The following is a 21,210-nucleotide window of genomic DNA, read 5'->3' on the forward strand; positions in this document are numbered from 1 at the left end:
CCCACTGAAGGCCACCAAGCCAAGAACCCACCGACTTCGAGAGGCTCCAGTGACAGCCACAAATCCCACCAGACACTCCAGACCTCGGCCTCCTGTGCCACGAGCCTTGAGCGAGTCTCTGCTCTGAGACCCCCAAGCAGGGGACAATTCCCTCACCCTGGGGAGACCCAGAAAAGAATCACTTGGGACTGTGAGCCCAGCGGATGCCCCACCCCACTCACAGGGAGGCTGACCCTGCTCCCCCTGAGCACTTAGCTCAGGGGGAGGCTGCTGGGCCTCAGGAACCTGGATGGGTGCTCTCAGACCTCAGTGGGAGGGCAGCCTGGCCCCGGGCATCCCACAGGCATCTGGACACAGCACCCTCCACCCACACCCCCTACTCAGAGGAGGCCCCTGGGACTCATTAGGTCAGGAGAGGGGAGACGGAGAGCCACCAGGTCTGGAAATGGTTGGCTACCACCTCTGGTCCTGCCATCCCTGTTGGCAAGAGGGGAAACCGAGGCAAGAAGCAGCCTACTGGTGGGAATGGAAAGGGTACACAGCTTGCGAAAACAGTCTGGCAATTCCTCAAGAGGCTACCCGTAGAGTGACCGTGACCCACCAATTCCAGTCCCACGCGTATGCCCAAGAGCAATGAAAACCTGCCCAGGCAGACATTCATCTGGTCACGTCCACGGCCACTTTATTTACGACGGCCCTCGCGTCTGTCAATGCCTAAGTGGGTAAAGAGATGTGATCTACCCACACAATGGAACATTATTCAGCCCTAAAGAGGAATGAAGTCGGGACACCGGCCACAACGCGGACGAACCTTGAGGACGTTATGCTGAGTGAAAGAAGCCGGTCACCAGAGGCCACACGGTGTGCGAGTCCATTCACACAAACTCCCCAGCGGGCGAGTCCGCACAGACAGAGAGTAAATGAGTGGTGGGAGTGGGGGGGGGGGGGGGCGAGGGATGGGAAGAGAAGGAGGTCATATAGTTAAGGACACGGAGTTCTTTCCGAGACGGTGAAGTGTTCTAAAGTTAATTGTGCAGATGTCGCGCACATCCGTGAATATACTAAAAAGCACTTAACCGTACACATTTATTTAAATGGGTGCGTTGTATGGCACGTGAATTGTATCTCAATAAAGCTACTTAAAAAAAGAAAGAAAGAGAAAGAAAAGAAAGAAAGAAAGAAAGAAAGAAAGAAAGAAAGAAAGAAAGAAAGAAAGAAAGAAAAAGAAAGAAAGAAAGAAAGAGAGAGAGAGAGAGAGAGAGAGAGAGAGAAGAAAGAAAGAAAAGAAAGAAAGAAAAAAGAAAAAGAAAGAGTGTCTTACAGACACCCCAGAAATCATGCCCAGCAGGGAAAGCAAGCCCCAGGAGGGGAGTCTGCCTCCCACCCCAGAGGGGTGCGGGGCCCTGCCCCTGAGCCCTAGGAGCCCCCCACCGTCGGCCTGGCTCTGCCCTCTGGGAGGACCCGGGGCTGCGCCTGCCTCACAGTGGCCTGAGCACGTGGCCTCCAGGCTGGGGCGCAGCCGTCACTGAGGAAACAACTCCAGGGGCCAACAGCTCAACCTCCTAAGTGTTCACAACCGCCGAGTGCTGACGACAGGACAAGGCGGCGCCAAGTGAGCCTGAACAGTGCACCGTGTCCCTCCACCCCTCAAAGATCCTGGTCTTCCCATTTCACAGAAAAGGAAACCGAGTCCTCTTCTCAAGGCCACTCAGCAAACACACGCTGGAGCGGAGTTTAAAATTAGGCTCCAAATGCATGAGACCTGATTATGCAGGAGCATGCGCACAGACCCCCCAGATGTGCCAGGCGCACAGGGCCCCTCACAGCCTCCCGTGTGTGCGTGTCCCTACACACTGCCCCAGAGCTCTGCACCAGCCTGCCCGCTGGGACGCTGACTGGCCCCAGGCAGGTGGGGCTCTGACCATCTCTCCTGGGGCTGAGGCTTCCCGTCAGCCGGGAGTTTCCATGTTCCCTCGATTTAGATCTCTGGTGACACATAAAGGTGATGGGGTGCCTGAGAGAAAAGAGGCCTGGGGTCTGCTTCCCAGCTCTGCGGCTGACACGGCATCTTCCCATCAGTAAAATGCCACTGACAACAGTAATACGGATCAGAAGAACCGCTAACGCTCAGCACTTACTGTCCATCGGGCACTGTGTTCCATGCTTTGCAAAAATTAATATGGTTAATCCTCACTACCACCCAATGGGATATATGTTGTCATTCCCACCTTACAGGATGAGGAAACTGAGGGACAGGGAGGTTAGGAGAACCGCTTAGGTCCACACCACTGTTAAGGAGCAGAGATCATCTGGCCCCGAGTATGGGCTTCCCACGCTAAGTCAGTCCCACTGCACTGGCCTCCACCATGTCCTGACTGCAAGAGGGCCAGCTGCCCTGCTCCCCATCCCCCTGCCCCAGCACGGCAGGCCCAGCCCCCCGCCCGCTATCGGCCAGGCCCTCTTATCAGAAGGGTGTATTTCCTGCCTCCTCCAGAGGACAGGGCAGCCTTGGCAACAGCCGACTTCCTCCTTCCCCTCCACGCCCACCTGCCACCCCCGCCCACAGCTGCCCACCCTGTCCCCCCCCAGCTCACCAGCTCCACCTGAGGCCCCAAGCCTTCCAGAATCCGATGGGCAGCTTCGGCCTTCTTCTGCAGGGTGACGGAGAGGAGGAGAAATTAAAAACAACAACAAAACCAGAACAGATTATAAATAGAGGCTCTGGAACAGCAGGTAGCTGCCCAGCCCAGCCGCCGACCCTCGGCCCCGGAGCAGGGGTGTGCAGGGTCCCGCTGCAAGCCCACCCCAGGCTGGAAACCAACAGAGGGGACTCAACAGCCCTGCAGCGGCCCTGGCAAGCCCGCCAAGTTCCGATTCTAACAAGCATGCGGTGTTCTCCGTGGCCTGGCCACCCCCCCCCACCCCCGCCCCGCCAAACCCTCAGCCCACGTCCCCTGGGGCCCAGGGCTGCGGGCACAGCTCCCTGCCAGCAGGCCACTGTGCCAGGCCCAAGATGCCTTCCTTTGCCTGGAAGCTGGCTGGGTGTCTGCAATTACCTCAGAGCTGGTGCCGCCGGCCAGGGAGGGGAGGGGGTGGGGGGGGGGGGAAGACAGAGGCGCTCAGAGATACCCTTTCTAGGATTCTTGTATTTCACAATCATGTGACTATTCCTGAGCTGCCCGGGGGCCTCCCCGCCTCCCTCCCCACTCACAGCGCGGGACTTATTAGGAAAACAGGAACATGTGGCTGTGAACGCAGCAGGCTGGACCTCCGGGCCCGGCCATAAAGGCGGACATTGTGCCTCCACCAGGCCCCGTGCGCCCCCAGCCCGGGACCACCAAGGCCTGCTCTCAGGAGGCCCAGGGGATGGCCTGGGGCCAGCGGCGGGGGAAGGGAAGGGGTGGACAGAGCTGTGGAAGGTGGCTTTTGCAGGGTGGTTGTCGGATCTGGGCTACCGTGTGTGATGGAAAGTGGGATGCCTGCAGCGTGCACGGGGGAGACCTGAGTCCTCCTGCACCTCCAGGAAAGGCTGGGTGCTCCTGACTCAGCCAAACTCAGGGAGACCATCTAGGATCTGCAGGGAGCCGGGACAACAGGCCAAGCAAGTCACCGTCAATGATCCCTAAATCCAGACCCACTAAAAGGGGCTGCTCCCGGAGTCCTGGGGAGCGTGGCTGCCAAGAGAATTCAAGGCCCCGGCTCCTGGTGTCACAGCAGGGAGGAGGAGTACCGAAAGCCGACACACGCCCCCTCTCCTAGCCCCCAGTGACAGACAATGGGTACATATGTAGGTGGACTCAAGCTGGCACCTAGAACGAGCTCCGCCTAGAGCCCTGGGCCCAGCCCACCCAAGAACAAGCCATGCTCTCAGCCCCCTTCGTGCAGAGCCAAAACCCCGAGACCAGCAGCCTCAGCGTGTGGCTGGGGGCCAAAACATCAGGGGGCAAATCAGTACTGTAACGATTGCCGTTTTACCAAGGACCTACTATGGGCCAAGCATCGAACACAGAGCATGCCTTATTAATATTTAAATCACACAAACAATGTGAGGCAGATACAAGACATGTCCCCATTTAACAGACCATAAAACTGAGGCACGGAAAAATGACGTAAGGACAAAGTCCTGCTGATCTCCAGGCTCTAAGAAGGAAGAAAGATAAGGGCCAGATCCCACACAGGGACTCCCCTGGGCTTGGGACCGGCACCGTCCTGCCCCGGCATACTGCAAAGCAAGAGAGTGTCCCTATGGGGCTGAAGACAGGAGAATTCCTGAGCAAGTCAACCGAAGGAATGGGGATGGGGTGGAGAGAGGACAGGGCAGCTAGCTACCCTAACATTTCCTGAGCACCCACTCTGTACGGAGCACTGGGGCAAAACACGAAGTGAATGAGGCCCAGCCCCTGCCTACAGTATCCCCAAGTCTGACGAGCAGCTGATCAAGAGCAGTGATGGCAGACGAGTATGCGCAGCAGGGAAGGTATGTTTGGTGGACACACAAGGCATAAGGCAGGGCTCAAGTCTCTCCAGAAAGGTAAGAGGTGGGATACATAAGGTGGGTTTTGAGAGATGAATAGGAGTTTCTGTGCATTCATGAGGTTCTGTGAGGGTCACTGGGAATTGCCCATCTAGATAAAAGGGAGATGCCAAACACAGGAAGGGTACGGCTGGAGTGGCGAAGCCCCCGGAAACTGCCAATCACACAGGTAAGCAGAAGCATGGGTCTTGGATCTGGGCACAAGGCCCATGGTGGGGGCTCCAGAAGCCTGTGTCCTACGAACCATAGCAGATTCCATCTTCAACCACATCATCACTCTCGGGAACATGGGCACCCAGAGAGGGGGCTTCCTGCAGCCTCTGGAGAAGAGAGCAGGGAGGAGGCCCCTTCCTCACCTGCCAAAGCCACAGGGGGCGCAGGAGACGGGGTGCCCCGAGCAGCCTGCTCGCCAGGACACACCTGGTATAAACAGTGGCTCTGCTCCCAACACGTCCCCCGGCTCCACTCCTCAGCCCTCAGCGACCCTGGCGCCTTCTCAGATGCACCTTGATTTCCCAAAGATGACCACCCCCCCAGTTTACCCACCGATACCTATCCTGGAATGACCCCAACAATGCCCCGGCGCTGGCAGGGCTGGACAGCGTGGTGCCCCAGAGCAAGGGCCGCCGAGCCAGCTGGCCCCGTCCAAGTCTGCTCACTAACTGCGTGGCCTTGGGCAAGTCCCTCCACCAACGCGAGCCTCAGCTTCCTCCTCTAGAGGACGGGTGACCAGAGCACCGCCTCAGGCAGCCGTACCGCTCTGAATCAGGAGCTGACACACAGGACGCGCTATGCGAGGGCTGGCCATCACTATTACTGTGGTGGACGATAAGCACCAGGCCATGGCTCACACTAGGGGGCCCTCCGAGGGCCAGGCCCTCTACTGCATCCTGCACATGCCCCGTGTGTTTGGACGCTTGCGAGAACCCTGTTCAGAAGGTTGTACCATCAGCCCATTTACACACAGGGAAGCTGAGGTTTGGGTCAGGCAGCCTACCTGAAGGATGCAGCTCGAGTGGTAGCTAGAGGATGGCACCTTGGCAGGCCCACCTCCTCATGCCTCCTTGGGGGCACCTCCTCTCCTCATGCCACCACACCGCTGCTCCTGCTTCGTCCCCACCCCCACACCCCACTGCTCTGGCTCAGCCTCTAGGGGCGGAGTGGGAGGAATCTGCTTGTTAGTTCATGGGGAGCTGGCGGGGGGGGGGGTCCTGCCTATCGGGTCTCTTCCCCACACAGGCAGGACTTTCTCGCCAAGTCTCTCCACCAGGGACAACCTGTCCACCAGGGGCAACATCTGGGAGCCAGCTCTGCTCCAAGCCTCAGCAAGCCACTCCACCTATCTGGGCCTCGGTCTCCCCATCTGCACGATGGCCGCACTCACCCCAGCTACCAAACCCCCAGGACTCTTACAAGGACGGTCTGCAAGGAACAAAATGACAGGCATGTTGTCACTTCCCTCTTAACATCCCCCTTCAAATGGAGGGCATCCCCTCTCCCCCCCGCCCCCCACCAAGGAGCATGGCTGGGCACACAGGTGCGGGCCACAGATTCAGCCCTGCACCTGAAACTCCCTCCCGCCCCCTCAGCTGACAGCTTCTTGCCACCTGGAGAACCAAAGCCAAACTCAGAGGGTCCAAGGGCCCCCACCGTGCCTGGCCTTTGGAAGGCTACTGCCAGAGGGTGCCAGGCTCAGCTCCCAGAGGGCAACCCCAGGAGCTCATGCCAAAAGGAAAGGAGGAGTGGGGACTCTCACCAGGCGCTGGGGGGGGGGGGTTGGGGTCTCACTCAAGAGACTGCATTCCTGCAGGGGACCCTGTGGTCCAGGCAGCCAAGACCTCCCCGTGGCCAGAGAGCCTGGGGGCTGTGCCTGGACCATGAAACCCCATGGTCACTTGCACACATAGGTGCACACAAGCCCCATGGACCCGCGTGACCAAGTACCATGCCTACATCTATAAAGGCACAGACACCTACGCCTGCGTGCCACACAAGCTGACTCACACACACACCCCTGCATTCACATACAGAGGCACCAGGTGTGCCCAGGTCCACGTGTAGACCCAAGTGGACACAGGCACACCCATGAAGTATAAACACAACCACACATACGTGCCCAAGCACGCCAACCCGCATACACATCCACACGTCACGCAGCTAACAAGTGGGCCTACAAACGCATGGGCGTGTAAGTGCACAAATAACCACAGGTGTGCCCCACATGTGCTGTCACACACACACACGTGCATTCACACATGTGCACAGTCACCCACAGGCCCGCTCGGACACATGTATACACACGTGTGTGGTCGCACAGATGCAGGCCTACCACATGCTCCATGCATGCACACAAGTCAGAAACACAGATACACATAGCCGTCAACAGGTCCACACGCATACACACATCAACACATACATGCAGTGCATAAATGCACATGTGCCCCCCAAAAACTAGCAGATACTCACATGTATTTGCACACACGAGCACAACTGTCCAGTTACACATACGTATCCCCTCCCCAAACACACACACACACACACACATGCACACGCACACACACACACACACACACACCTCTCTCTTCTTGGGCAGGGGCTCCAAACCCTCTCCCTGGCTGGCCCCCTGGCCGGCCCCCCACCACTGATCCCCCATTCTAGCTCCTCAGCTGCCTACTCTGGCCTGAGCTCCAGGCCTCAACCTCTCCGTCTGCAGAAAGGGGGGGGCAGCACCCATGCACCCACCTACCCAGAAAGCCCAAGACCCCAGCATCCCATTCCAGGCCACGGCACCCTCCCCTCCACATGGTGTCCACCTGCCAAGTACCGCAGTGATTCAGGGAAGCAGGGACCCCAGTTCAGGGCACTCGTCTGCACATGGGGCCTGAAGACACAGCCCAGAGCTTCTCTGGGGTATGTGATGAGGGAGGTACACGTGGAAGGCAGAATTCGCGTTAACAAATTCATCAGGCCGACATGCGCTATGTGCAGAAGATGAAATCTGGAGGAACCCTGGACCCCAGGAGTGGTTGAGATGGCCAGTCACAGAGACCAAAATGCTCTACAAAACGCTTCACGGTCTCAGTTACTAATACTACCATTAGCATTACCCGTGACGGTGTTAGTCATCGTGTCCTGCTAACGCGCCCTAATCACATCTCGTATTTCCTTTTATTTATTTACTTAAGTAGGCTCCATGCCCATCGTGGGGCTTGAACTCATGACTCCAGAAATCATGGAGTCAAATGCTCTGCCGACTGGGACAGCCAGGCGCTAATCATGTTATATAAAAACCTTACTAGGGGTGCCTGGGTGGCACAGGCAGTTAAGCATCCGACTCTTGGTTTCAGTTCAGGGCATGATCTCAGGGTCATGAGATTGAGCCCCGAGTAAGGCTCCACGCTGAGCGTGGAGTCTACTGAAGATTCTCTCTCCCTCTGACCCTAACCCCCAACGTGCATGCGCTCTCGCTCTCTCTCAAATAATCTTTAAAAAAACAAAAACAAAACAAAATCCGTACTCGTAATATGCTTGAAATATAAGACAAAAGAGGACATGGGTCTTGCTCTCTGATTCCCTCGTCACTCAGCACCGCACAGAGAACCACAGGTGTGCCCCATATGTGCTGACGCGCACGCACGTGCATTCACACACATGCAGTCACCCACAGGCCCACTCAGACACACGTGCACATGTATGTGCATGGATATGCTCTGCCCCCATAAATGCAGCCCCCTCACCGCCTGGCAGTCCTCTGCACTGGAAATATCCTTCCGGTTTGTCCCAACAGTGCCCATGTTTGCAGACCTAGCCCAAGTCCTGCCTCCCCCAGGAAGTCTACCTCAAATGCCCACTACCCAGGATTCCTGCAGAATCAGCACCAACTACGTGAGCCTGCAGCAGTGCCGCATGTGTTTGTTTTAGCCACACTCTGAAGTGCAAGCACGCTCCGAGACCCACGAGGCCTCCACCTCCTGCCCCTCACACTCTCCCTTTGAAGATCGAATGAGACCCTGCCCTTCTCTGAGCCCTTGCCTACGCCGGGACCCCTCCCCACCACAGTGTCCTCCTCCTCCTCAGAGGTGACGGCCCACCCACTGCTTCCAAGAAGCTTCCCCCAATCCTGGCCCGCCACCTCCCCCTCAATTCCTGCCCCCAGGGGCCCTGCAGAAACCCTGCCTCCTGTTCTCCCATCTGTGTGCACCTGCCCTGCCCCGCCCACATAGGCAGCTCCTGGGAGGCAGGAAAAGCCTTGCTCAGCTGGCTCCCGCTGTGCGTGCTGGGCGCCTCATCCATGAGCCCCGAATGGATAATGAGCCAGAGTCCAGTATGCAGAAAAGCCAGACAGGCCCTGCCTGGCAGGGAAGCTGCGTTTTCCAGCCGGCAAGGCATTTAGAGACAGACCCTTGTCATCCACCTCTCAGTGGAACCAGCAGGGAAGGAAGGAGGATTAAAATTTAATCCTATTGATTCCCCCAAGGGGAGGTAAGTTCTGGCTGCTTCTGCCAAAGGCAGCTGAGGGGCTTCCTGCCCACCCAACCTCCAGGCCCTGAGGTTCAGCCCCATGGAGGGACACCCCTTCCATGCTAACCTCCCCCGGGGCCAGGGACCAATCCCAGCACCCCCAAAACCAGAGGACTCTTCCAGGGGAAAGAGCCTCCCCTCCTCTCTGCCATCCTTCATTTATTCAAGAAACGTTTACTGAGTACCTACTATGTGCCAGGCACTGTTCCAGGGGCTGGGGCTACAGCTGGGGAACAGACACAAAGATCCCTGCTCTCACAGAACTCCTGTTTACAATAAACAGAATAAACAATAAAATGTGAATCACGTCCAGTGGAGTGGGAACAAGAGCAAAAGAGAAAATTAAAGCCAGGAAGCGGAGAAACGTCCCTTGAAGGGTTTTCAGGGTTAAATGGAGGATCAAAACAGGCCTTGCTGGAAAGGGGACCTTAGAGCAGAGGGCTGAAGGAGCAAGTAAGTGAGCCCAGCAGGGAAAAGGAGCCCAAGGCGGAGGGCACAGCCAGTGCAAAGGTCCTGAGGTAGGAAGGACAAACACCAGCGAGGCTGGGGCAGAGTGAGGGTCAGAGTGAAAGGGGAAACTGAGGGACAGTGAGGGCGAAACCCTTGGGCCAACGGTGAGTCCACGTGTGGTGACTTGTGGGTGTGACTACGTCTCCCCTGCCAGAGAATCAGGGCGAGTGGGCCAAGGTCACTGCTGTACACCTCTGCCTGGAACAGTGGTCAGCTACACGGCTGCTGAATGGATGAATAAACGAACGAATGAATGAAGAGAATGAGTGTCATGCCCCCGAGGAACCTGAACTCACCCAGCAGAGGCGCGCTCTCGAGTCCTAACCCGCCACTCACTAGCTATGAGGTCTCGGGGAAATGACCAGAGCTTCAGTTTAACCTAACCCAGCCACTCCTACACCATCAGGACACCATCGGAATGAAATCCAAGGAAATGGGCTCGAAGCCCCCAGCCTGCGGAGCTGGGGCACAGAGGGCAATGCCAGCACTCTGGGACCCCAACGTGGTAACCAGCCCGGGGTTGGGGGGTACAGGCTGCATGTGCCTGGCCGGCCTCCTCTCCTCTTGGGAGAATCCCCCTCCCTCTATCTAGTGCCCAGGGTGGGGGTCTGAGGACAGCACCCCAGTCTCCAAGGGTGGGCCCGAGACCCAGCCCTGACCAATCAGTGGAGTCGGACCTCCCCACCCTCCCAGGGCCTGGGACTGGCTGAGAAATGAGCACAGGACTCCAGCCAGCCAGTGAGCACCAACCCCAGGACTGTTTCCCGTCCGCCCTGGGAGGTGGGTGGGCTGAGATGGCAGCAGCTTTTCCATGAGCTGGGGATCCCTGCCTGAGAATGACACTGGCACAAAGAGAGCGGGGATGTGGACAGAGAGCTCCCAAACATCTTCATTTGGGTGCCTGGATCCACCCACACCTGAAGTAACACCAACTCTCATTGTAAGATTCAATAACCCCTCTTTGGCCTCAACCAGTGCGAGCTGAGTTTCCGAGTCTTGACGTACTGGACCCTTCCTGGTATAGTACTTTATAGTTTACAAAGCCCTTCTTCCAGCCATCTCGGCCACATCAACCCTGTGACTTCAAGAACATGGCCGGGCCAACCAAAGACCTGAGACTAAAATAAACCACCCAGCTCATCCGGGCGTAGGCTGGCCTAGAATCCAAGCCCCCTCCTCCTCCCCCCACCTGCCCACTCACACAGAAGCTGCAGAAAATCTGGACGGAAGGAGGTGGGAATTCTGGCAGGGAGACCATCCTGGGTAACAACTGAGAGGGGGTGTCTTCCCTGCTCTTGGGGGAGGGGGAGCGCTGAGGCCAAGGAGCCAAAGACCGATCAGCTCTACAGTCACGGCTCTTTGGGGAAAACCCGGTGAGACCTGACAGACAAACCCCAGAGAAAGGCAGGCCAGTTGCGGGGCTGGGAAGAGGAGCAAGCTTCCCACAGGGGGCACCAAAGGCCTGTGCCTTTGAGTCCACCTGGCTGGGGAGGGCTGGGGGCTGCAGCCTGCTGCAGTCTGCCAGCCCCCAATAGGCTGAGTGCCTGACAAGGACCAACGGCACTGTGGTGACATCCTGAGCAAAAGCCACCAATCTGCTTCCATGGCTGCTGGAAGGAAGCATGCCTGCTCTCTCACCCAAAGATCAGGGAGGGTAGGCAGAGGGGCTGTCTAGGGTGACAGCCAGGAGCCTTGCCCTTGTCCCCTCCACCATAGGCTCCTGGAGTCAGCTCAACCCTAGCTCCAGTTCCCAGCTCAAGGCTCACTTGCTGTGCAATCTCAGGCAGCTCACCTTCCCTCCCTGAGCCTCAGTTTCTTTATGAGCAAAATGAAGGGAATAACAGTGCCTGTTTCATACAAGTCGGGAGAGAATCACGTGAAATCACGTACCACGTAAGCAATAACCAGAAAAGAGCACTGGCAACAGTCACGGCAGCAGCTAGCACTTGCTCGGTGCCGGGCATTGTTCTGAGGGCACTCCACGAGAAACTCACTTCATTCCCACGCCACCGCACCAGGGAGGTGCTGTACTTATCATCACTCTGCAGGTGAGTTACGGGGAGGTTTAAGTAAGTGGCCCAAGGTCACAGAGCCAGGGAATGGTGAAGACGGGATGTGAACCCAGGGCATCTGGCTAAAGCATATGTGCCCCATCCCTCTCCTATTGTCAGGATCGTTATTAGTGTTACCTGGGTTGGGGGGCCAGGGTATGGGAGGGTGACTGGCTCGCAGCTCTAGGCCCCCTGCAGGCTCAGTCTCACCCTGCATCTAATGCCACCACAAGAGGTGGATGCATTGCCAAACCAACTGATCCAGTAGTTCCCTGTCCGGAGCTACAGCCACAGGCTCCAGAAGCTACCAGGCCCCAGTACCCTCAGCCCCAGCTGGACTCTGAGCACTGCTCCAGCAGCCAGCGGCAGGTCCTACAGCAGAGACCGCTGGAAAGGATGGCCAGGACCCCCGGGTAGGTGGGGGGACCAGAGGAGACAAGGCAGGAGAAGAGGTCCCCCATCTGTCACGCTTCACTGTGTGACCTCAGACAAGAACAGTCCCTCTGTGGGGACCGATGTTTCCTCATCTGTCAAATAAGGGAGGGGACTCACATCCACAGGCCCTGAGCATATCTGCAAAGACTCCACTATAAATCATGGAAGCTGAGCTCTCCTGAGGGACACTCTGCTCTGGTCCTCTAAGTCACTCCCCCAAAACTGAGCCCCCTCCAATCAGCCAGCAGCTGCCCTCCTAGATCTCTAGGAGACCCCCCCCCCCAGCCTGCTACAGAGCCTGTGTTCAGCCATGCCAAAGCCCCTTCCAGGGCTATATGTCAGCAGAGGCCAGTGCTCATGATCTAGGACCTGACGGCCCACAAGTTCAAGGCCCAGGTCCACCACTTTCTAGCTGTGTGGCTTTGGACAAGTCACCTAACCTGTCTGGGCCTCAGTTTCTCCCTGAGTTAAATGGAAGCAATTACTGCACCTACCCTCCCGGGACTGCTATGTAAAAAACCTGACCCATCACCTGAAAAGGAGCTGTTCAATTAAGGTTTGCTGTCACTGTTAATAATAACGGGAAAAACAATACTAATAATACCAACAATACTGTCTTCTGCATTATAGGAATTTTTTTGGCACCAAACTGATCGCCCAATCCTTCCCACCCCGACCTTCCAATCAACCGGCCCGAGGCTCTCCTACAACTTGATGCCTACGTTGCCCCCCTGCATCCCACGGGCCAGCCATGGTCCACACCCATCAGCACGCCTGAGCAGAACAGCCACAGCCACACCAAGATGGGCTGCCCCTTCCTGCCCCCGCTCCCAAACCCAGGTCTGTGCACACATGGGAGACTGAAGAGGTCCCCATTTCTCCGGTGGGAATGCTAAGGCCCAGGGAGAAAGCCGGCCCTTCCCGGCAACACCAGCATCCCACCTGGCAGCCAGCCCAGGGCCAGTGGGGAGAACAGGGAGGCAAGGGCCCCGCACACCGGGGTGGGGCATACCCGGTTCTCGTCGTAGATGATCTGCACCAGGCTGCGATGCTTTGACTCGATGGGCGGTGGCGACACGGGCTTCTCGGGCTCTGGGGGCTTGGCGGCCTCCTCCTCCAGCTGTTGCTGTGGGAAGGGGGAGAGTGCGGCGGTGAGCATCCTGGCGGGCGGAAGGCAGGAGGCAGCACCCCCATGGTGGAGGGGCGGCCCCACGCAGCCCGGCGGGCCCAGTGGACTCGCACAGGAAGTCAGGCTGCTAACCATTTCCTCTGAGTCACCAGGGGACCCCGAGCCCTGGAGAGGCCCCTGCTGGGTGGGGAAGAGCCGGCTGCAGGCTCTCGGCAGTGTGGCCAGCCTTCCTGGGTTCGAATCCCACTCTGGCCACTTACGAGCTAGGTGAGCGAGAGCAAGCTGCCGAGCCGTGCGGCCGTTGCCTGGTCTATAAATCGGGGCTTACCACCGTGCGTCCCGGATAAGCTGCTGCATGTGCAGTGCAGCTGGGGGCTCACTAAAAGCCAGTGGCTATCCTTCTCCTCGTTACCAGGCCCACCTCCATCAGGGGAGACTGCGGACTCTGCAGCCCAACCGTGCAGACTGAAACCCTAGTTCAAGTACCTCTTTGCTCTCTAAGTGGGAAATGGCTAAATTTCTCTGAGCTTCACTTTCCTCATCTGGGAACTAGGGATAATTAAGGTCTCCACCGTGGGGGGCAGGTACGGGGTTAAACGTGTGGAGGCAGGCAATGCAAGTGGCACCAAGCAAGCACCTCCTCATCCGCATCTGCCTGGCACTCTTCGTGCTGGGCCCTCCTCCTCCAAACACCGTAGGACATCCCTTCACGCTGCTGTCCGCTTTCTTCCGGAAGGGGAAAGTGAAGACCAGACAGCGTAAGACACCAGTCCAAGGTCACACAGAAGGCCAATGCCCGGGTGTGTGCAATCTGAGAGGGCATCCAGAGTGAGAACAGAACACCATTTTCTGCTCATAATGCACAGCCTACCCACAACCATGGACGATGGAGCAAAGCAATATAAACTCAAAAAGGCGGCCAAGGCAAGAGCAACGCAGAAGGAGCCAGAAAATCCAGTCCTGGCTTCTGCTGGCACCCAGGCCTGGCTGGTAGAGCCAAGCTGCCTCAGTCCCACAGTGACCCCTGGCGGCAACTTCCAGAAGGGCAGCCAGCACCTGGCGAAACATGGAAATCTGCCCCCAAAAGAGTGCAAAAAAAACTGAAGCCAAGAAGTGGAAGAAGCACACAGCCAAGAAGGAGATTCTCTCCGATTTGTGAAGGTGGCCCTCCCTGAGGCACCAAGGAGAAATACCACCTGAGACGCAGAGACCCTGGCGACGCACAAGTCTGCCAGGGCCAGATTTGAACCTCACTCTGTCGCTCCCCAGCTCTGTGGCCTTGGGCAAGTCACTGAACCTCTCTAGGAGAAGATGACAAAATGTGCCGCTACACTAAGCTTGATAAACACTGGCTACCAAAAGCAAACCAAAACCACAGTGAGATCCCACCTCTACCTGCCAGGACAACTAGAAGGAGACAGAAGCACGGAAAACAAGGTGTGTCGGTGAGGCCGGGAGGGAACCAGGAGCCCTGTGGCTCGGCTGCCCTGGAGGACAGTCTGGGGCTCCTCAAAACATCACACACGAGGTTACCAGACAACCCGGCAGCTCCACTCCCAGGTACAGAGCCAAAGGGACCAAAAACAGACGCTCAAGCAAAAACCTGAACGCAGCGTTCACGGCAGCTCTGTTCACGACAGTCAAAAGCTGGAAGCAACCCAAATGTCCATCAGCAGACGAATGCGTACACAGAATGTGGTCCCTCCACACAGCGGGTGTTATTCAGCCTTAAAAGGGAAAGAAGGGGCTCCCGGCTGGCTGGGTCGGTGGAGCATGAGTTTGAGCCACATGCTGGGTGTAGAGATTACTTTAAAAAAAAAGGAAGGTTGCACTGACACCTACTACAACAGGGATGGGCCCTTCACCGAGTGAAAGAAGCCAGACACCAAAAGTGATGTGTTCTAGGATTCCACTTCTGTGAAACATCCAGAATAGGTAAATCCATAAGGACAGAATCGCAGATTGGTGGCCTGTGGGAGAGGCGAGAAGGGGGCGTGACAGCTCATGGGTACAGAGTCTCCCTTAGGGGAGATGAAAATGTCCTAAAACTAGATACATGGGATGGCTGGCCAATCTTACAAATGTATTAAATGACACTGAATTGTCCACCTTAAAATGAGTAATTTTATGTTTTGTGAATTTTAGTTCAAAAAAAATAAAAATGCCATTGTGGAATTAAAAAAAAACAAAAATCGATCAAGGGCTGCTCTGGGCCACCTGGCTTCCAGCCAGTCATAAGTAAGCACATGACCTGTGGCTATAGCCCTATCCCAGAGCCAGGCCTGGAGGAACAAAAGTACTCCCTCCCTGACCTTGGAAATGCTGCCTGACCCCAACCAGGGCCCGGCCCTCATTCAGGAGGGAGGTTTCCCATCTTGGAAACCCACCTCTTGTCCGCCAGGTCAGGGACAGCCGGCTACACCTCAGTGACCAGCCCAGCTGTTGGACCACCCCCAAGTCCCAGCTCTTCCATGCGAGCAACAGCCCTGATGCCCTCTTAGAATCAATCAGCAACCTGGGCCTCCTTCCAAAGTTGCTGGGCCCACTGCCCATGGCGGCCAGGGTGGCCCTTGATGCAACCTGGAACCCATACTTCCTTACCTAGAGAGGACCAAGTGTGACCCTGCTTCCCCCAGGGGCAACCCAGACACTCCTCAGGGTCAGGACAGCCTCACACTGACTCAATCAACAGTTTCTACTGAGCACCTGCTATGCACCAGCACCGCGAGGCGCACGGCAGTGAGCAGGGAGACAGGGACCCTGCTTTTACACTCTCGTTGCGAGAGGACCCCGATGTAACAAGGCACGATGTGTAGTCATTCAAATGGTGATGCCACCCAGAGGGGTGCGGGGACAGAACAGGGACAGCCCCAAGAGTAGATGCCTTAAGGCTCGGCCAGCCACCCGGTGTCTGATGTGACCACTCAGCGCTGCCGCTGTACCTAGAAAGCAGCCACAGACAACACGTGCGAACGTTGACTGTGTGCCAATAAAACTTTATTTACAAACACAGGCATCAAGCCGGATTTGGCTGGATTTGCCGGCCCCAGGACAGAGGGTGGCTGGGGATGAGGGCTCTTAGGAAGGCCAGGAGGGCCCCGCTGTGGAGGGGATGTCTGAGCAGAGACCTGAAGATGCCAAAGGAAAGCCTGAGAGGATCTGGGAAAAGGCAGATCATCGATTAATTTTATATCAATTAAACTTAAAAATTAAACTATAAAATTAACATCACAAATCTTTACGTTAACTTTTCTTTGGTCTCCACGGTTACCATAAAGTTCTGTTTTTACCACACGACCCCGTTCCCTCCTCAAAACCCTATGACGGGCTGTCACGTCCGTTCCCGTTTACAGAAAAGAAACCGAGGCTGGGGGAGGTGACCGTTCTGAGGCAGAGCGGGGATGCCCCGCCCATTCAGGGTCCAGGGCCACGGCCAGAGGCAGGTGGTATGTTCCGCCACATGGAGGATGGGGAGCGTGAAGCACAGAGAGGGAACTGCCTTCCCCACATCACTGGGGAGTGGTAACAACAAGATCAGAGCCCTGACAGCCTGGCTGTGAATCCTGGCCTCGCCCCACACCCTGTGGGGCTGGAACAGCAGCCACCTGAGGCTTATTCAAGCGCAGGTGCCATTTAATTCAAGTCACACTGAGCTCGAAGTTCAGCTCCGCACCACACCAGGCGCATGTCACGCGTGGCTAGCGGCTACCTTTGTGGACAGCGCAGACCTAGGACGCTCCCATGAGCGCAGAAAGCTCTGTGGACGCCAGTGCACCACACAGAACAGCGCTCTGGCCCAGGGGACGTCAGGGCAGGAAAACGAGCCGGCAGGTGGGCAGGCCCGTCACACGCTCACTGCTATTGCCCGTGTTCTCTTCTCCGGCGCCCCCGCCCGCCCGCACCTGCTTCTTCTTCAGCTTGGAGATCTGCTGCTCCACCATGGTGATCTCACGGTCCACCCGGTCCATGTTCTGGATCAGCTCCTCCTTGGAGAGCCGCGGAGGTACCAGCTCTAGCTCAGGGTCGGCGTGCGGCGGGCTGGGAGGAGACACGGGCTCCAGCTTGCCTGCCAGGCTGCGATCCTGCGGTGGAGGGAAGAGGAGCACGGGATCAACGCAGAGGGCACCCCAGCCAGCGTGCCCTGCCACGCTCCCCAAGTTTCCAGCCATGGCTTCAGGCCCCGGCACACGGGACATCTATCATGACAGTCCCCACATCCCAGAAGCAAGGCTGCCTACCAAGCCCACCTCCCTGCCTTTGCCCTCCCTGGGCCTCCTGCCGGGGGCGGGGGGGGACACCGCTCCACGGAGGTCAGATCCTTTTATGTCCTCCTATATGGAAGTTTCCACAACCTCCCCTCAAAATCGCGAGGCCTTCCCCCTTCCCACAACACGCCTTTCTCTTGCTCCACCAATCTGGCCACGTCCTCCCACGGAACCAAACTCCCCAAGAGCAAGCACCGAGACCCCCATGTCCCAGCCCCCAAGGCCTGGCCTTAGCGGACCCTCCGCGAACATCTATTCACAGCACTCCGTCTGAATGGGCAAGCTGCAGACTATCCTAGAGAGTGCAGGCCTGGTTCTGTAAACGGGAGAATTATGAGAACAAGCCACAGAGAGGCGCAAGTAGCTACGGACAGTGGGGGAGGGGCTTTCACTTTCTTCTTTTTATGGACCACTATTTTTCCTTCTTTGAGAGTTATTCTTTGGGGAATAAAGCTGTTTTCAAAATCTGGTTAAACACACAAGGGAATCCTTCGTTGGGCTATGCGTCGACACTTTCATTCCAGTTGAGGTTTATTGAGCACCCAAGCCCTGCTGGGAGCACCCTGGGGAGGAGGAGGTTAAAAAAACAAAACAAAACAAAACCTAGTCCTTGCCTCTGGAGCACTCACGCACAAGGCCCCAGGTTCAGATCCCAGCCCACTTGGCCACCTCCCAGGACTATGACCACCAGCACGTCAGGGACCCACTCCCCGCCTCGGCTTCCTCATCTGTACGATGGGACGATCCCCTCCTCCCAGGCTGCTGTGAGGCTGGAATGAGCCAACGTGTACAAAGAGCTCAGCTCAGAGCCTGGCACACTGTAAGTGCCTCCTAAGGGGGGGCTGGGATTGCCCTGTCCCCAAACCCAGGCTCCAGGCCTGGTGGCCGGCCTAGGCAGAACCCAGCCCACGCCCGAGGTGTCCTCCAGGCCACGGACAGCTGCTGGCAGAGGAGGCCCGGGAAGGAGCTCCAGGCCACCGCCTCCCCGCCCCCACGGCAGCTGCACCCGGAGGACAGAGGACACATTATTCCCCGGGACAACTGCGGCCCCAGGGGCTGCCAAGCGCCCCCCATCTCAGCACTATCAGAGGCTGTGGCATCGTGCGCCCACCCCTCCCCCCCACAGACCCTCACAAGGCCCACGTGGCCCGAGGTTCTCAGGATGTCACTGGGTCTGCCTTCTGTCCTCAGCGTTTCCCTCTGAGATGTGGGGAAAGCTGACGTCGGGACTTAGGCTTTCCACGCCCAGAACACTCCAACACTCAGAACACCCCAGGACACCTGGGGGCTCAGTCAGTGAAGCGTCTGCCTTCGGCTCAGGTCATGATCCCGGGGTCCTGGGATGGATCCCGCACTGGGCTTCCTGCTCGGCGGGGAGCCTGCTTCTCCCTCTGCCTCTGCCCTTACTCGTACTCTCTCTCTCTCTCATATAAATAAATAAAATCTTAAAAAAAAAAAGAACACTCAGGGGAAATGCAGAAGAGGCCCCAAGTCCCTCAACCACCTGGCTCCCACACCGCTCAGGCTGTGTCCGCAGGGAGGCCCCAAAAATCAAACCTCCTCGCTCGGCGCATCCCCGTCCTCAGCGCATCCTACCGACCAGACTCCCACAGCAGCCTACCGGGGGCTGCCACTTTGTCTCCACTGCACAGATGAGGAAACTGGGAACATGGAGGCACATGCCCAGCAAGGCTCTAAGCCAGAGGGCAGCAAAGGCCAGGTGGCAAAATAGTTCAGGTTTGCATTTTGGACTCTGTCCAACTACTCACCCACCACTGTATTGGGAAAGCAGCTGCCAACAGACACAAATGAATGCGCATGGCCAATAAAACTTTATTCACAAAAACAGGCTGAGCACTAAGTTTGGAGCTTACCAAGCTTGCCAACCTCTGCCCTTTGCAATTCCCAAGTCTTAACTCAGGTAACTGTCACAAATACCCTGTGAAGGAGGAACACTGTTTTTCCCATTTCCCTGATGAAGAAAGTAAGACCCAGTAAGGTTCAGTGACATGCCTGAGCTCACCAGCCACGATGCAATGAAACCCTGGCGTGGAGGGCACCTAAGAGGGTAAGGCCGGGTCCCAGTCAGACTCTGCAGAGGTGGGCAGATCACGGGACCAGGCTGCAGGGTGTCCCACAGCAGAAACAGGGTCCAGACCATGCCCTGACTCATCCCAAAGAACTGCATGGCTAGGCAAAAAAGCAAGAGCAAGATCTCTTCCAGAGCCCAGGACCCCCTGAAATTAGTGGCAAAACTGTGTAGAAGAAAAATTCCCTAGAAAAATACTCAGTGGGCTTGGGACCCTAACTACTCCCAAGCAGGAGGGCCAAGCTGGTGGACACGGATGCCATGTGCACCTGACCCCACACGCACCAAACTGGGATCAGCTCACGTGCTCTAGCACCTGAGGGCCTTTGCACAAGCCATTCCCTCTGCCCACAACACCCGACTCCACCTCTGGACCAGCGGAAATCAGACTTGCCTTCCCACGCCCTCGGCCCCAGCCCCAGAGATCTGCCCTTTCCTCTGTGCATCCAGGGCCCGTGGCTGGTCTCTCCCTGCAGACTCGGTCGTTTCTCCGGGTTCTGAGACAAAAGGTGGCAGGTGAAGTGGGCCCTGGAGCCCAGGAGCATTATCTGCTGTAAGAAACATCTCCCCTCCCCTCTCTGATCTACCACCAGGACCAAGAAGGAAGATAAACAGAACCCCAAAGCAGGAATAGTTCTCAAAAGCAAAACTAGCAAAAAGAAATTCCATCCCAAAGCTGGCAGTGTCGGTGCAAGGCTTAGATAAAGCAACTGGCAACTGCTGGGAACCACTGGAAAAGTGGCTGGAGATCTTTCCTTAAATTCTTGATGGGTAAGACCCATCCTCTTCAATGGGTTCTTGTCACTTGATGTTCAGGCTTAGCTCTTATTCCCACCAAAAATGCACAAGTGGGTCCATCCACGGCTGAACAAATAAAATATGGATCATCATATAATGGAACATGATTCGGCCATAAAAAGGAATGAAAAGCCCCGATCCATGCCACAACGTGGATGAACCTTAAGAGCGTGATGCTGAGCAAAAGAAGCCAGACAGAAAGGGCCACATTTTACAGGATTCCATTTATAGGAAACATCCAGAACAGGCAAATCCAAAAAGACAGAAAGCAGATTGGTGGCTGCCAAGAGCTGGGGAAGAAAGAATGAGGAGTGACTGCTAAAGGGTGTGGGGTCTCTCAGGGCCAGCACTGGGAAGGTACTAAATGCCACTGAACAGTTCGCTCTCACAGTTAATTTCAGGTTATATGAATTTCACCTCGACTTAAAAAGATGATGCACACCCAGGGGCAAAGAAAGCTTTCTTCATAAGGGAGTTTTCCAGGAATGGGACCAAGGGAGCCTGGCCACTGGGCCTCCAGATGGTTCTCCCGATGGCTGCTGGCCTTCACTTCAGCCCAAAGCCACAGGAGTAAAACAACAAACCCATACTCAGTCGGTCGCCAGGTAGCAACTGGCACCACTTCCCCCATCAAATGCCCTTGGTGTAAAATTCAGGCCAACAGAGAAGAGAAAACTCATCGTGCAAAATTAAAGACACAGAGGTAGCAAAAGCCCCGTGGCCGGGTCGGTCCCCCTGGGCCCAGCTTCGGGCAGGGGCAGAGCTGGCCTCAGGGAGTCACAGTGAGGGGTTCCAGGACAGACAAGGCCCACAAGCACAGGCAAGGAGGGAAACTGCTTTGACTGGAAATGTGGAGATGGAGGGAAAGCTCTCCCTTT

At 56.7% G+C, this 21,210-nt stretch overlaps 1 protein-coding gene across 12 annotated transcripts in view; it reads right to left on the reverse strand.

Moving 5' to 3' along the window:
- The window catches only part of NCOR2 (nuclear receptor corepressor 2), a 182,412-nt gene that overhangs the window by 113,641 nt on the left and 47,561 nt on the right, over positions 1-21,210 (reverse strand). For all 12 annotated transcript variants that reach the window (XM_028092423.2, XM_028092422.2, XM_088019535.1 and 9 more), the window contains exons 5-7: positions 17,083-17,262; positions 13,064-13,177; positions 2,595-2,651 (exon numbers count right to left, since the gene is read on the reverse strand). In XM_028092423.2, the coding sequence (XP_027948224.2) occupies positions 2,595-2,651; positions 13,064-13,177; positions 17,083-17,262 (351 nt within the window). The remainder of the gene's footprint in view (positions 1-2,594; positions 2,652-13,063; positions 13,178-17,082; positions 17,263-21,210) is intronic.

Source organism: Eumetopias jubatus, unplaced genomic scaffold, assembly GCF_037043125.1.
Source record: "Eumetopias jubatus isolate StellerSeaLion01/CBP00866 unplaced genomic scaffold, mEumJub1_p1.0 scaffold_16, whole genome shotgun sequence".
NCBI classification, from domain to species: domain Eukaryota; kingdom Metazoa; phylum Chordata; class Mammalia; order Carnivora; family Otariidae; genus Eumetopias; species Eumetopias jubatus.